This window comes from Pyrgilauda ruficollis, unplaced genomic scaffold (assembly GCF_017590135.1).
Source record: "Pyrgilauda ruficollis isolate IOZ18807 unplaced genomic scaffold, ASM1759013v1 scaffold18, whole genome shotgun sequence".
NCBI classification, from domain to species: domain Eukaryota; kingdom Metazoa; phylum Chordata; class Aves; order Passeriformes; family Passeridae; genus Pyrgilauda; species Pyrgilauda ruficollis.
In genome coordinates, this window is record NW_024516984.1 from 6,085,908 (window position 1) to 6,101,322 (window position 15,415).

Here is a 15,415-nt window from a genome sequence, read left to right on the forward strand (position 1 = left end):
AGATCAGCCAAAATAAGGAGCTATCTCTAAAGACATGCAAAAGAAAGTAACTGGTCGCCATGTTACTACTGCAAGATTAATTTAGTCACATTGCCAACAGTATTACATACAGGAAATATTACTCTCATTGGGGAAAGAACAGAAAGGGCTACAGAAATGCTTAAAATATTAAAAGATACATCATCTGTATGCTGGAAACACACACCTTAAAATACAGCGCACTTTGAAAATTATATGTTTGGACGACAGTTTCAGACAACCGTGTATTTCAGTGCCCAGAGATATTAATGCTGTATGCCCCAGATTAGAGCATTCCAAACCATGCAAGCATCAAAAAAGCTTGACATCAGCAAAGCAGGTTAAATTAGTGTGTTTCTAGGTAATTTTAGAAATGTATTGAAGAAAATGAGATGAAATTCAACAGTCACTGCCTCCAAAATTACAATTAGATATCATAAAAACTAAAATAAGTTTTGGATTACATGTTACTAGTCCAAATGCAGTAGATCAGGCTTAAATATTTGTCCCTTTAAATATTTATAAACAGTTTTGAGTAAGTTAAATTATGTAATGGCCACCAAACCATGAACTGTGACCCAAGAAGTGTGAGCTAAGGACAGAGGAAGAACACAGAGAAGTGACAGCATGGGAATCTCATGGGGTAACAACAACAATTTTTCATTTTTTTAATTTTACATATGCTCTGCTACTGTCAGTATACTTGAATATCAACTACACCTTAAGAGTCAAAAAATCAGAAACAGAACTGTAATAGCTATGTAGTCAAACCTAAAATATTCCAAAGAAACTAAAAAAAAAGAAAAAAAGAAAAATAAAGCAGCTGTGAAAGCCTCTAGATAATGTATCACTTCTAGCTAGTGCAGAGCTCAGTTCCCACAGAAAACTTTCAAAGCCCACAAATGTATCACACTAGAGAGGATGAATGTATACTTTAAGGAATCAGGAATTGTATCTTCATCCTTTTGTAAAACGCATAGTGCCAGTCAGACACTTGGCTCTCTGAAAGTACTGCTCATACTGTCCAGAAGAACCTCTAGGATTCAATGTAAGCTTTAAAAAACAAAAATTAATCAAAATAAGAGGGCAGTACACACATGCAGTCAAGCTCAGGGTGACTTAAGGTTGTTCTTAACCTGATGCTATTCTGCATTTCCTCACAAAAAGTGGAAGAGGAGATGAAAGAAGCAGCAATACATTCCAGCTCAGAGCAGTTAAGTAGAAAGTATGAATATGAGACTCTTTCCATTAAAACGAAAAAGACTTGCTGCTTGTTAGAAACAAGTGTGACCAAGACAGAGCTGAGTAGGAGAGGATGCATACACACTGTACGTTCACAATCTTCCCACTCTTCTACAGGACAAGTAGAAAAGGAGTATCAGTTGCTGCTCCTGCTCTATTTTTAAGAAGAATATGCACTAATCTTTTTGTGCATGGTCTCTTCATTCCTGATTTCCTCTTCCTAAGTCTTACCCACTGCAGTAGGACTGAAGCAAGGAGACTAAAACCAACTACAACAAGATAGATTATAGATATGCTACATAGATTATTAATGATTCTTTCCATGATCAAGCCTTGTGATTCTTATCCACAGCATTTGCTATTGGCTTTAAGATGGCTTTACGTTTTAAAATTAACAGTATGGTTTTTCAGGATTGTGAGTACAGAATGCTGAATAATACAGACTCTTAGAATGAATGCATCATTACAATCCTAATGCTGGACTAACACATCTGCTGCTAAGAAATAGGGTAGGCAACATTTCACATCCTCCCTTGACCACAGAGACAGACAGAAGCAAACACGTTCTTTCCCAATCCTTCTGAAAATAGCCATTCAGCTAATCAAATGGTTTAACTCTTAGGACAAGAGAAAGAAATATATTCTTCAACCATTTATAATATCCCAGAAGTTAAATGAAAAGTGCATTTCCTTCTCATTCACATCAGACTGCTCGAACATTTTACCCACTCTCAGTTCGAAGGTACCCAAGGACTGTCCTGCCCTTGCTAATATGAACTCCACACATCTCACATACCCAAAACACCTGAGGCATTAAGGCATATACTGCATAGATGAAACCAAATGTGAATTCAGCAAGAAATGGGAGAGATTACATTTGAAGAACACAAAAGTGCATTCCCACAATGTAAATATGTTGTGGGTGTCAGCTAATCAAAAAGGCATTCTGCTGCTGTTGTGAGCACAAACAGGGTATTGAAACAATTTGTCCAACCTATGGTTTACAAAACAGCAGCAAACTGCAAATTGGCCCCAGCTATGTTTTCACACATCAAAAACAAAGTCAAGGGCTTTGAAAGCTACACAAAATGTGAGCCAGCCAGACCCAAAGTCACAATCCAGCATCTGCACAGGGACAGTAAGACATCTTCAAGAACTTGTGGATGTTGCATTCCAACAAATTTCTTTTCAATTCAAACTTCTTCACATTAATTTAAAGAAAAATCTCTGAGGAACTTGACTGTTTTACATACCTGGGTCATATGATGGTGGAGGTGGTGGAGGGAGTTTTCCACCGTCTTTAAGATTAAGTCCTTTGGCTGCTCGTATAGTCGCTATGAATTCCTCATGCTTTCGTCTCCAGTTAGAAGGTTTTTTGGGTGGTTCTGGCTAAGAGGCAAAAAAGAAAGCTTTGAAGTTTTTACTTGAAGCTAACTATGCACCTTATTTTAGTACATAATATCACAGTTAAGATTTCTTTCAAATCTTAGTTGATCTAATTAACACAAACTGCCAGAAGAAATAAGCCTTATTAAAATGCATATATAGTATGCCTGAAATGCTCATATTCAGAGTAAATTATCACATACCCGTGGCTTAAGAGGTTTTACTGTGGGAATGTCAGTTCCTTCTGCTCTCTGTCGGCTGGAATCGAACGTCTTCCTTTTCTTGGCAGAAGTTTTTTGGCAAATGGGTCCATGCTTTTTCTGAAAGCAGAAGCAAAATAAAAGGAGAATGCAGAACTCAGTTTTGAAAACAAAACTTATTAACATATTATTTCCCTCTTTCTTGATTAAAAAAACTAGCAAAAAAACCCCCAACTCTTGATGAATAAGCTTAAGACTGTTTTCCCTCAAACATTCATGCCAGCCACCACCTTTAAAACAGAACTACAGGAATTCACTGATGTATATAGTGTCACAAAACCATGGGTGATAATGAAGAAAAGTTGAAGGCATCTATATTTGCTCCTTTCATGTAAAAAAAACTGATGATAGGTAGGCAGCTTTTGCACTGAGTGGCAAAACAAATCATAGGTGTTTGAAATTCATATTCACATTTAAGGACAGACCGATTTCTATTAACAGCGGAGAACAGAGTTTTGGAAATGGCAAACAAAACACTTCATTTACTAGCTGAAAAAAACTGCAGAACACAAGGATTAATTCTGTAACCCTAGAAAAGATGCTTTTAGAGGCATGTATTTCAGAAAAGTATGGGATCTTAAAATAAAATTAAACCCCTTCTAATGAGCTTCAAACTTGAGACAACTGGAATCAGTAATTACTTGGAGGGGGGACAAACCAAAACCCCAACAAAAACAAAGCCCCTAAGTCTATTTTATTTAGCTATACTGAGCACTGCTTAACTTGCATATCAACTTATCAAATATAAAAGCCAAGAGGTCTCACACCACTCACCAGTGCTGCAGGAAAGAAAGTTCTTCCACAAATCTTACACGGCAACAGATCTCCAGTTTGCACTGTAACCTCACCTTAAAAAAAACAACATACTTCTTTAAGAAAATTTGATTAAATTAATGACAAAACATTATTTCAAAAATGCTAACCTCATATACACTTAGCCATACATCCTTTGACTTGTGCAGAGGCTATGCAGATGAGAAAGGCAAAAAATATACCAAAGTCCTTAGGTACTTTTGGAAGCTGTCAGGCCCAGCAACACGTCACCAGCAATTCTGTTTATTTACAATACATAACTCCACTCCCTTAAAAGGATACATATCAATATGGAAATAAAAAATCCCTTGTAAGTCCCAACGACAGCTCAAATAGACACCAAGAATAAAGCTATTTAGCGGGTATTTCTGTCTTTGGAAAAAGATCAAATTTAGTATCAAATATAGAAAAGACACATTCCATTATTTATTTTGCTCTACCAAGATAAACTATTCCACTTTATTTTGTAAAGAAAACAGTCTTGATGCTATTTTTGCTATATATTTTATTCAGATTATAACTGATGGTTTACAGAAGTATTTCTGATGTTGCTATTTAAGCATTGGTAACAAAAATGTAACCAGCATATCTGACATAAAGCAGATCCACAGAACCAGACAAAAGACCAACAAGTCAAAGTATCAAAGCCTATGCAAGCAAATATATTTATATAGTATGCATTATGAAACAGAGTTGTGGCAGAGATGAAAAACTACAGTGTTTCCCAATAAAAGGCATCTACTATATCTAGTACTATACCAGAGGAACACAGGGATACTTTTATATCACGTATCTATCAAGAAAGAAGCAGTAAATTTGGATTATGTTTGAGATGTACTAGTAGCTTTCTTTGTACTCAATCTGACTATTGCAGACAATACAACTGCCTCTATTTACACCCCATTAAAATAAAACCACTTCGAATTTACTTTTATTTTAGGTGAAGCAGCATCTTAAACTAACAAAGTTATCAACATAGCAATCTTCAATCATTTGATCAGCTTTTATTCCCAGCTTCCCTGCGGAAACCTGTTTTCCATCTAAACATACACACTTGCTAAGTGTATGACCAGTCCTAAAAAAATAATTTAATTAAATATTTCACAGCAAACAAACAGATTCAGGCAGCCATGATTCCTACCGAAAACCTTTTTTGCCCAAATACAATGATTAAAACTGAGTGAAACTTGTATTATGAATAAGCAATTATTGTCTATTTCTGATTTTTTCAATTATTTAAAGCAAGTTCACCCCCAGTAACTAACTGCATGCAATGCTGTATGAACATACTATGTTCATAACAATAGAACATAACAATGTTGTATGAACACACTATAGAGCACAGTGCATTTAAGAATCATAAATCACGTGAAAAGTGCAGTTCAAAACATTTAGTTCATACCTTTAATTAATTTATGCACCCTTTCCATGCAGATATGACTATGCCTCTCTTTACCACAGCACAGCAGGACTGCACTGACAGTAAATGGTTTTACAAATGGAATTCATAACCAAGTTTCCTTTTGTGCCATCTAAATATTTAGATGCACGCAAGTACGAGAAGTAGGAAAAATGCAAAACATGCAGATGAATCTTGTTTTTTTTCTATTCTTGCATTAGAATTGTATTTGAATTACGATAAAGAAATCTGAATGCATTCAAATTGAATGTGATAAAGATTTACTAGGAACTTGGATTTTAACTCTATTTTTTCAAATTCTTTTTTAAAAAATCATGTCTGAAAATTTTTCCATAGGTCTGTTTTCTTAAATCCACAAGCCTGAGCACATGAACACTGGTACAAAGCTTAGACGGCTGGGAACCTGCCCTCAGCACTGATCTGAAGGGTAAGCAGCAACAGTTGTAACCTTTTCTCAATTACTCCACTCAAAAATACAAGATATGGACAGATTTGTTTGTTTATTTCATGACTTCATTCTTCAGAGTTCCTAGCACTCTTAATAATGACAACCTACATCACCCCAAACTCACTTCTACTAAAGAGTTCAACTTCTTTTTATGACATCATTCTGATACAACCCTCAGCCTTGCAGAAACAAGTGAGAGAGGCATTTCCCAAAAATAAGAAATTACACTATTTGTGTCTTCAATAAATTAGCTGAAATAAATCAGAATTAGTGATCTTGACACAAGATCAAGAATTTGGCTGAGTGTTCATTCTAGTGTTCTAGAATTTGAGCTGGTGTTTAAATTCCACATGAAAAGAAGCAGACTTGATAGCTGCTGACCTGAACAGTATTTACATATGACAAACCAAAGCACAAGGAATGCCAATTACCACTTAGCGCAGCTGCAGTTACAGACCTGGATTTCCTTACAGCATTCCCACCCTCTCCTGCTGCTGGCAGGTAATCACAGCTGCCTAGAGCTACTTTACTGCCAACACCTACCATGTAACACAAATCACTGACCCAAAGCACATAAGGAAGTTATTTCTAAAAAATGAAAGTTCCTGAAGTTTTGTTGAAAATGGGAAGCCAAGCATCCTTTATGAAGGGGCACACTCACCCCTTTAGCTTCTTAATTCCTCTGTGATTTTCCTCACTTTTAAAGTAAAAAAAACAAACCAAAACCAAACAAACCGAAAAACCTTAACATTTCTTTCTAGGAGTCCATGAGTCTTCCCTTACAGAAGGGTTAGTAATGCTATCCACATGAAATCTGGTAACTTAACAGTAAGACATGGGAATAAAATTATGAAGGCTGCAATTGACTTAATTTTGGCTTTGTTTTATTTTTTAAAAATACAATGTGTGGTATTTTTCCTGAAAAAAGTTAGCCAAAATGGTTTTTAATCTGGGATGCACTGCAGGGAGGAGGCTAAGGGAAAAAATAAAAAATAAAAAAGTACACTCAAATCAGGAAACAGAAGGAGGATATGCTTGAGAAATTGGTCTGAGAATAGAAATTGGTAGTAAGATACTGTCATGGCAATTTTCTTCAGTCTGTAAATTTAGCAACAATGCAGGACTTTTTAAAATCATTTAAAAAATCAGCAGCTACACTTTTTTCCTTTTTACCAGCTTTAATACTGCTAATCACCAGCAGTTTAGATGCTTGTATTAAACATGAATGAATATAGTTAACTTGGAGAAGAACTGAAATAATTATTACTGCTTATCTAATCAAAACACACCTAGAGAACAGTTAAATATGATCAGAATTGTTATGTGACCACCACAGAAGTGGTATTTCAGTGGAAGTGATGCCAGAACTATGATACAGAGCTTTACATCCTATTCTACTGCTTCCCTGAGACCAGGTCTCAGACAAAAATACAGAGTACAACCTAGTATGATGCTGGGTATCTGACTTAACCAGACTGGAAGCTTATTAGCAGGACTACAATAATCTCATCGTTCATGTTTGTAAAATGTCCTCCTCCTCCAGTTCTGCTTCCAAATCACTGGGTTTGTACCTACACAAGTTACTGCTCACATCTCTTCTGAGTATGATTACAGTCTAGTTGCTTGTACTTTCTGATCTTGAAGTTAGGAGTTTAGCTGTAAAGTCTGGGTGGAGCACTAAGTCTGACAGTAGAGCTATACAGTCTCCAGACGTATCATGGTGCTTTCAGTATTATAGATAAGTTTAGACTTCCTTGAACCTAGATTTCAAGAGAACAACTTCTTTCTTTCTTTTTTCTCATATTCAAATAGGACAATTGATTTACAGCAGGAAGAGCAAGCTACCAGTTCTATTTATCTTTCTCAGTACAATGTGTGGACCCATCAATACATGCAAGCTTGATCTGATACAGTCACAGCCATATCTGTCACAGTCACTTGTTCTTGCTGTCATGTTTACAGATAAAGCAGTTTTGTAAACAGACTTCACACCTAGAGGGAGCAGAAGCCTCCGGTATTGCTGAATAACTTAAGCTTTGTTACACTTTTTTCTTTTGGAGAGCTCTATATACCCAAGTGTATAGAGCTGTGTGGGGTGCACGTAGATACAAATTGCAGAAACAAGACTGCACTTTGTAACAGCATTTAATCAAGTTGTAAAATCTGACTGCCCTTCAAAACCTTTTATTTATCAACAGCAGCAACAGTACTAAACTATTTAGGCCAGAAACCTGTGATAATCAGAATCATCAAGCCTCTCTGAATTCAAACATGCAGAAACAGCCTGGTACAATTCCCTGCCTTGGGACTAGGTACCTATTTGAAGCTATCAAGTAATCTGCAAGTGTTGAAAGTCAGCACTTGAAGAGCACTTGCCAAATTCTTCTACAAAACTGTATTTATTGCTTTTAGCATAACTCCATTTTCATCTCCAAAAGCAAGGTATTTGTCACTTAAGAGTTCCACATATTTATGGTACAATAAAAAAAATGCTGTTCATTCCCCACATTAGTTAGAATCTATATCATCAAGGCACAGCATCTGGTTCTTTGAGGACTGCCCAGTTTCTAACATATGTCCAACAATCAATAATGACTGGGTTATATTTTTTTAATCAACACACTAACTAACCATAGCCTAACCAATGGTAAATACTACATGCAAGGGCCATCTAAAAATTTTACTAATGCAGTGACACAGGTAGGGAACACTTCAGAGAACCATGGAATGGTTTGGGTTGGAAGGGGACCTTGAAGATCATCTAGTTCCAACCCCCCTCCTGGGAAAGAACACCTCCAACTAGACTGGGTTGCACAGACCCTTGGACATTCCTTTAAATTAGAGCATTATTTTTTTTTTTTAATTTAGAGTATTATTTTTTTAAAGCAGTTTTGAAGAGAATGAAATAACATGATGAAAATAGGAATGCACCAAAGTAGGAAAAAAGTATTCCAATAACAATTGAAGTTTTGCAAATTTGCATTTTGCCAAAAGGAATTTTGAAATGAAAACGCAAGTAAGGCAAATACACTGACTGTAATCCTTAACAACAGGCAGTACTTGTCATACTTCGGTCAAGTCTGCTTGGAAGATGATATTGTGCATGTTTTACCCGACCAAGCACATCCCTTCTAACCTGTGCTGTTCTGCAGTTTGCAGGAAAGAGACAAAGAAAGAGGAAATCATAGTAAGCCCTGCCTCTTAGTATTCAACCATTCATATACTTTGAAATTTTTAAGCAGCTAAGTTTTGACAATTGTCTAACAAATAGCAAATCAATCTACTTTTATCTATCTACTCCCAATTTTATAGGAAAGCCTCATGAATTCTCCTGTGCTCCTGTATTGACAATCTTGTATAAACCTGTCACTTCTGTTTCCAAAAGATAACACCTTAGCACTGTAGCATCCATTCCTTCAAGCTGAAAAGACTTTCACAGTACCTCTGCACATTTTTGTACAGCTTTTCAGTCTGACAATGAAAATGCATTATATTTCAAAAACCCTGTTATTGCACTGAACGTGAATGAGTCTGATGATGGCAAATTTCATTTGTATTTCTTGAAAATAACACATCAAGGTGAGACCCACTGCCTCAAAGTGACAGCCTGGAGGAGGATTCTGTGTAGGTTTTTTTGGTGACTGAGAAATGAGTTCCATGCAGTCAAGAATGATTGTAACAGCAGCACACACAACTGACATCATGGTGTATTCCCCTTTACTACAACTGTCTGTCCTTCTTTGCTTCCTTCCTCAAACGAAGCTTAACTTTTAATGTGAAAACGCGCCAGTCACATTACACATCCTTAAAAATAACCATCTCTCTCTGTGGCCATTTCTCATGGGACACTTGCAAGCAGATCCCTAAAGTCACAGACTGCATTCCTGAGCTCTGGGGCTGAGATCTATTTACCCAGCTCCCTCCTCTCAGGATCCTGAATTGAACCATCCTACAGTCACTGGCGGAAAGGCTGCCCCTGACCTTTACATCTCACACATCTGTACATATGAAGTACTGCAGGACTGCCTCCCCTTGCCAGCTCCTTGATCACCTGGGTCAGGAGTTTGTCATCAATGCATACCAGAAGCCTCCTAGCTGCTTGCACCTTACTGATTTGTCCCTCCAGCAGATTAAAGTCCCTTCAGAGGTTAAAGTATCTCATGAGGAATACACTGTGAATACACTGATCTTTCCAATTATGAGGGAGACCTCATATTTTTCCTGATCAAGTGGCTTTTAGCAGACAGCTACAACAGCTGTTCCCACACTTGTCTGCCTGCTAACCCTGATTCATACTCTCCCAGGTGGTTCCACAGCAAAGCTCCGTTGCATTCTCACTGCTCTCCCACATAAAGGGCAACTTCCCCCCATGCTGTCCAGCTGGTTCTTCCTGAAGAGCCTGTACTCATCCACCACAGCACTGCAGTCCTGTGAGCTGTCCTACCACCTACACATGATCCCAACTAGATCCTAGCCCTGCAACAGAGAGCAGACCTCTGAATGCTCCCATTTGTCCCATACTGAGTGTTAATGTGCAGGCATTCTAGAGAGTCACTCAGTCATGACGGTCATCCAGAAAAATCTATGAAACCTTCCCCTGCAAAGCCTACGGAAATGCAACTCAACCAAAGGCGAACAAGCAGCACTATTTGACAGATCTGAATTCCAGACGCATCATCTGGCTTTCTACTAACAAGCTTTAAGATCAACTAGAAGCACTAGAAAGCATGTGACCTGCAAAACCTATGTAAATGTTACACAGTTCTGCTTTGGCTTCATAAACACACTGTTCTCCGATATTAAGCTACAGGCATTGTGATGACTGTGAGGGCAGTCAGGCAAAGACTTGTCTTCTCACATCAGCCTCAGACCAATACTGTTTTGCCATAGTGATCCCCAAAGCAAATCTGGGCTTATGCACTCTATAACACAAGTGTAATTGGACAGAGCAATCCCTACCTAAGTCTGCTTGATTATCAGAATCTTAATTGGCAAAATATGATGTGTTAAAAAAAACCTGATAATAAACTCAATTTATAATATATTCATTCCTAATTTGCTCCTCCCTCAGGATTTCTTTAGAAAGTAAGCCCACTCCTCAGCTGCTCCAGTCAAGTGCTTACCATAGGCCTGAAACCAGGTTTCATCAAGGTGCAATACCTGCTTTTGATGACAACCACACCATGTTCTGTGCAGGTAAAACATGTTCATCTTTCCACTATATTAAACCAATTGAAGTCAATTAGTAGATCAATCTAGCCTCTGCAATTTAAGTTAAAAATGCAAGAAATCTAAAAAAACTGTAGAAAAGGGCATAAAATCTATCACTTCTAAGATACTGAATAAACTAATCTGAAACATTCAAATTCCTGTCTACTTCATCTCTTTTAAAGGTGAAACATATTCTGGTAGTGCACTTCTCCATATTGTATCAGCCTAAACTAGTTTTTGGGATTTTTCCTTAAGTAAAATAACCATTAATTAAAAAAATAAAAACATGATGGCTTTAAAAAGAGTAAATACATTGAGCAGTTATAGAGTGCTAAATGTCAAATTCAGATCACTTAACAGAGGTTCAAGTATGCCCAGCGAAGCATCAGTTCAGTGCAAAGACACGTTTATCTCTGTGTTTTAATGGCTACCAGAGACAAATAAGTCATTAAAAATTATATACATTAATATTAGTTTTGCATTTCAGTCTTTAATAATTTCCAAGTTACTGGTTTAAGAACAATGTACAATAAAATGAATTAATTCTTCTGTTGGACAAAAGATACACCTATTAAAAAATGAAAGCTGAAGTCTGAAGTCAAATGGAGCTAAAGAAAATGGCCACCAAAGTAAGGAAGCTGCTGCATGGATCCAGTGAGGAAAGACAACTCTAAAAGGAAAAGAACACTCAGACTAATATTTTTCTTTTAAAACCCAAAAATTTTCTAAACTATTAAGGAAAAAAATAAGATTGGGCATTCAGAAATTCTGACAAAGCAAGAATAAGCACTTGCTCTCAAGAGTCACATTACTAACATAAAACCCCGAAGATCTCTATCTTGCGCTGTTAGGGGTGGAGCAAGGCACCTCAGACATCCCCCACGCCAGGGAAGGGTCCAGGGACAATTGCTGTGACAACGCAGACCCCAGCTCTCAGCAGAAGATGCTGTACAGAGAGACCTCGAGGACACACCCAGACTGGTCCCAGTGTAGTCCCTAGGCAGATCAGCAAGGGAAAGCTCTGGGTTTGCCACTGCAGGCTATTTCCTGAGCCAGCAGCCAGCCAGCCCCTTCCAACCACAACCAGCCTTCCCTGGCTGCTGGAGCGTGGGGCTGGGCAAGCGCTGCCATGACCTACCACTGAGAGCTGGACTTCTGCCCTCGGACACAGCAGCCCCTCTGCCCCTTATTCCTTAGGCTGGGATGGGCTGTGAACAAGTGTGGGAAGAGGCATTTAGTTGGCTCAAGCAGCTGCTGTGGGCATCCTCCCAGAAAAAACAACAGACTGGAGAGAAGCCGATCAAACACCACCATTGGACTGCTCTGGCTTAAATCAAGTCAGGAATTCAGTGCTTGGTTCCATCTCGCTCAGGCAAAACAGAGAGCAACAAACACACCAGTGTGACAGCTTTTTTCCTGACATCCAGCAGTGAAAGCAACAAGAACATGTTAATCCATCAAAAACAGTCCTGAGATTCACCACACGGTGAATTACTCATGAACGGATTTCTAAGCTCACCTTAGAAGAGATCACTACATTGTCAGACAGAGCCAGTCTGTGGCTCTATTTTCATCCGTAAATTAAATGAAAATTGAAAAACAGCCAAACAGCATGCAAGCTGCAAAGTAACAAATGTTGTTGAGCTAGCCACTAATATCAGATTTGTCACCTCTAAGGACAAGCATGCACTCATTACTTTTACAAACCTTTAAAAGTACAAATTTGACTCAATCTAGTAATATAACAATACTGATAAAAAAATAGAGCAACAGCCTTAAAGGAGCAACAAAAGTAAATTTTAGAAGGAACTTTTAAGTGACACAGAAACCTACTTTGCCATTTCAAAGAACACTTAAACTTGCACATAGTGAAAAAATGCAACTGTGACACTGAAAATATTATTTAGCTTTTTAAATGTCATTAATGCAGTTCCACATGCCAACCATTACACATTCATCTCTCCACTTTTTGGAAACATCATTATAAACTGGGTAGAGCTCTTTCTTATTAATAGCATGCTTATAACCAAAGTAAATCAGATCTCTCATCTATGATGCTGATCCTCAGCAAAGCAAAAGCACCAGCTTCTGAGGCTGGAAAGCCCAGGACAAGCATCCTGAGCCTGAGGGGGTCTGCCACCATCACAGACACACAAGAGACTGCTGCCAACAGCTGAAGTCCTGCCCTTCCCCATAACCATGACCCTCACACGCACAGCTGCCAAGCACCTACTCCACCAGCCAGCTCTGGGAAATGATATTACTAAGCACTAATATAATAAGGCAGCAGGCTGAGCCAGATTTCAGAAGCTGCCATACTTCTATGTCAGATGGGTATGACTGTGCAATTGCACATCCAAATATAAATTCAATCCAAGACGGCAACCAGCAATGCTCTTCTGAGTTGCCAATGGAGCAATGACTGAATAAAAGCATAATATCCAATGAAATAATTTATTATTATTATAGGCTTTGCCTACGTTTCTTCTGTCCTAGGGTGACCTTTCCACAAAAAACTTAATCTGAGCCTAAGCTAATATACATGAACAGAGACAGCCTAAGCTGAAAAACTGTAAATAAAAGCAAACCCACTTGCTTCAAATGTTTTGAAGCAGAAAGAAAAGTATTTTATTTTGTGGTGGTTTTAAAAAAATAAAAACATGGCAAAAAAACCCCATAAAAATGCAGAAAATTGTTCATCAGTTTCATAAACTTCTGCATTCAAGGATAGTGGATAACAGTGTGAGATATGAGTATTCACAAGGCAAGGACAACTGGAGTTTTAGACATAACTTATTTCCTGTGCTATTCTGAAATTAATCTCAAGTGTTTCACATGATGGAAAAAAAAAAGGTCTAGCTTTTGAAAGTACTTTCAAGAAAAGGTTCAGTAAAACATGAGATTTCACCTATGATTTAGCAGTTCCTCCACACCCAGTACCTCCTGAAATACAAACGAGATAAAAACCATTTCCAACAAAGTCAAGAACTGGACAAATTTTATTAAAAAAATCACAAGTTTTTTCACGGTTCTGCTGTTATCTGTAGATACTTTTCTCCTACCCCCTGTAATTAGTGCTACAGCTTACATAACACAGCAAGCATAGCTGGTCTTGGTAAATTAGCACATAGCCAAATCAATTGATAGATGCGCTGCCGATGATGTACAGTCTGAAACGCAGTCAAATGCACAGCTTACCCAAAATTAAAGCAAACTCTCCCCTTCTGGAGAGGTAACATACCATTGTCCTGAGAGCTGGAATGCATGATAAGGCATTATTTGATAAACACTGGACACCATGTTTCAAATTTCAAAGGCATTAATAGCCAGCAAAGAATGCCGAGTGAATCAAAGAAAGCTCTTGGGATTTTAATGCCAAGTTACGTCCAAATTTAGAGTCTTGATGAAGTCACTAGGCTCAAGAACAGAGTCTGATTACTGTAAAATCTAATGAAGACAAAACACAGGTATTCTGTAAAAATTACTTCAGTTCTCCAACTGTTCTAGAAGGGATAAAGAACAAAGGTTAGTTTGTGCTTACTCCTATTCAAGCACTCAGTTACCTCTAGAGAAGTAGAGTATGGAAGACTTAATGACTGTGTTATATAGTTTTTCGGAACAGGTATTTTTTTAAAAGTAGTATGGTTAAAGCAGCTTGCAAAATGCAGTAATGACAGGCCTACAAAAATGCTCAGATTGCTAGCTGTAACTTCATGAATTCCAAGTTGGTATCTATGCTATGAGGGATAACATCATCGATGAAAATGATGTTATCACTTCGGAGAGCAAGAACGTTTCCATTATTTCAACCGGCACAGGATAAAGTTGAAAATACCCTGTCACCAAATTAATACCCCGTTTTTCTTCACCGCACTGAACATTTCCTTAGCACGATAAGCGGATATTAACACCCACCTCAGCCATCTGTTGGCAAAAAAAAAGGGGCTCCTGGCGGAGATGCCCGCACGCTGCGCCGCACCCAACCCGCAGGGCCCCGGCGAGCGGGCTCGGAGCGCGGCCGCCGCAGGGAGGGGCCGGCGGGGCCGCTGCGGGAGCGGAGCAGCGCCCGAGACAAAGCGCGGGGAGCCCGCTCCTGCCGCCGCCGGGCCCCGCTGCCTCCCGCCTTTGTCCGCTGCCCCCTCCCGCGGCGCTCGCCGCCTCAGCCCCGCCGCCCCCCAGCACTCCCGGCCGCGGGGGCTCCGCGAACGGCAAGGCGGCGCCCGGGCCCCGCTCCCACCGCCGCCCCCGCCCGAGCACGCCTCAGCCGCAACACAAAGGACCCGCTGGCCCCGGGCGCCCGCCGGTTGCCCCGGCCCCGCCGCTGCCGCTCACCTTCCAGCCCCTCCATGGCGCGCCCCGACCGCCGGCTCGGGCTGGGCTCGGCTTCCGACCGCCGCTGCTGTGGCAACGCCGCCACCGCCCGGCCCGCCAACAACCGCCGCTCCCATTGGCCGGGCGGGCCCCCGGCACCGCCGCCCCGCCCCGCCCGCTGCCCGCTGCCCGCCCGCCACAGGAACCGCCCGCCCCGCCTCGCCTCGCCTCGCCTCAGGCTGCGCCCTGGTTGGGCTTCCAAGGGAGCGGGGTACTGGGTCTGGGCATCTCCCTGTAAAAACCGGG

General features: G+C 39.7%; 1 protein-coding gene across 1 annotated transcript in view; it reads right to left on the reverse strand.

Annotated features, from left to right (window-relative positions):
* Positions 1-15,207, reverse strand: part of ZC2HC1A (zinc finger C2HC-type containing 1A) — a 34,547-nt gene extending 19,340 nt beyond the window's left edge. Inside the window, exons 1-4 of the mRNA XM_041464492.1 lie at positions 15,131-15,207; positions 3,681-3,754; positions 2,850-2,966; positions 2,514-2,649 (exon numbers count right to left, since the gene is read on the reverse strand). Of these exons, the coding sequence (XP_041320426.1) occupies positions 2,514-2,649; positions 2,850-2,966; positions 3,681-3,754; positions 15,131-15,146 (343 nt within the window). The 5' untranslated portion in view covers positions 15,147-15,207. The remainder of the gene's footprint in view (positions 1-2,513; positions 2,650-2,849; positions 2,967-3,680; positions 3,755-15,130) is intronic.
* Positions 15,208-15,415: the final 208 nt, after the last annotated feature.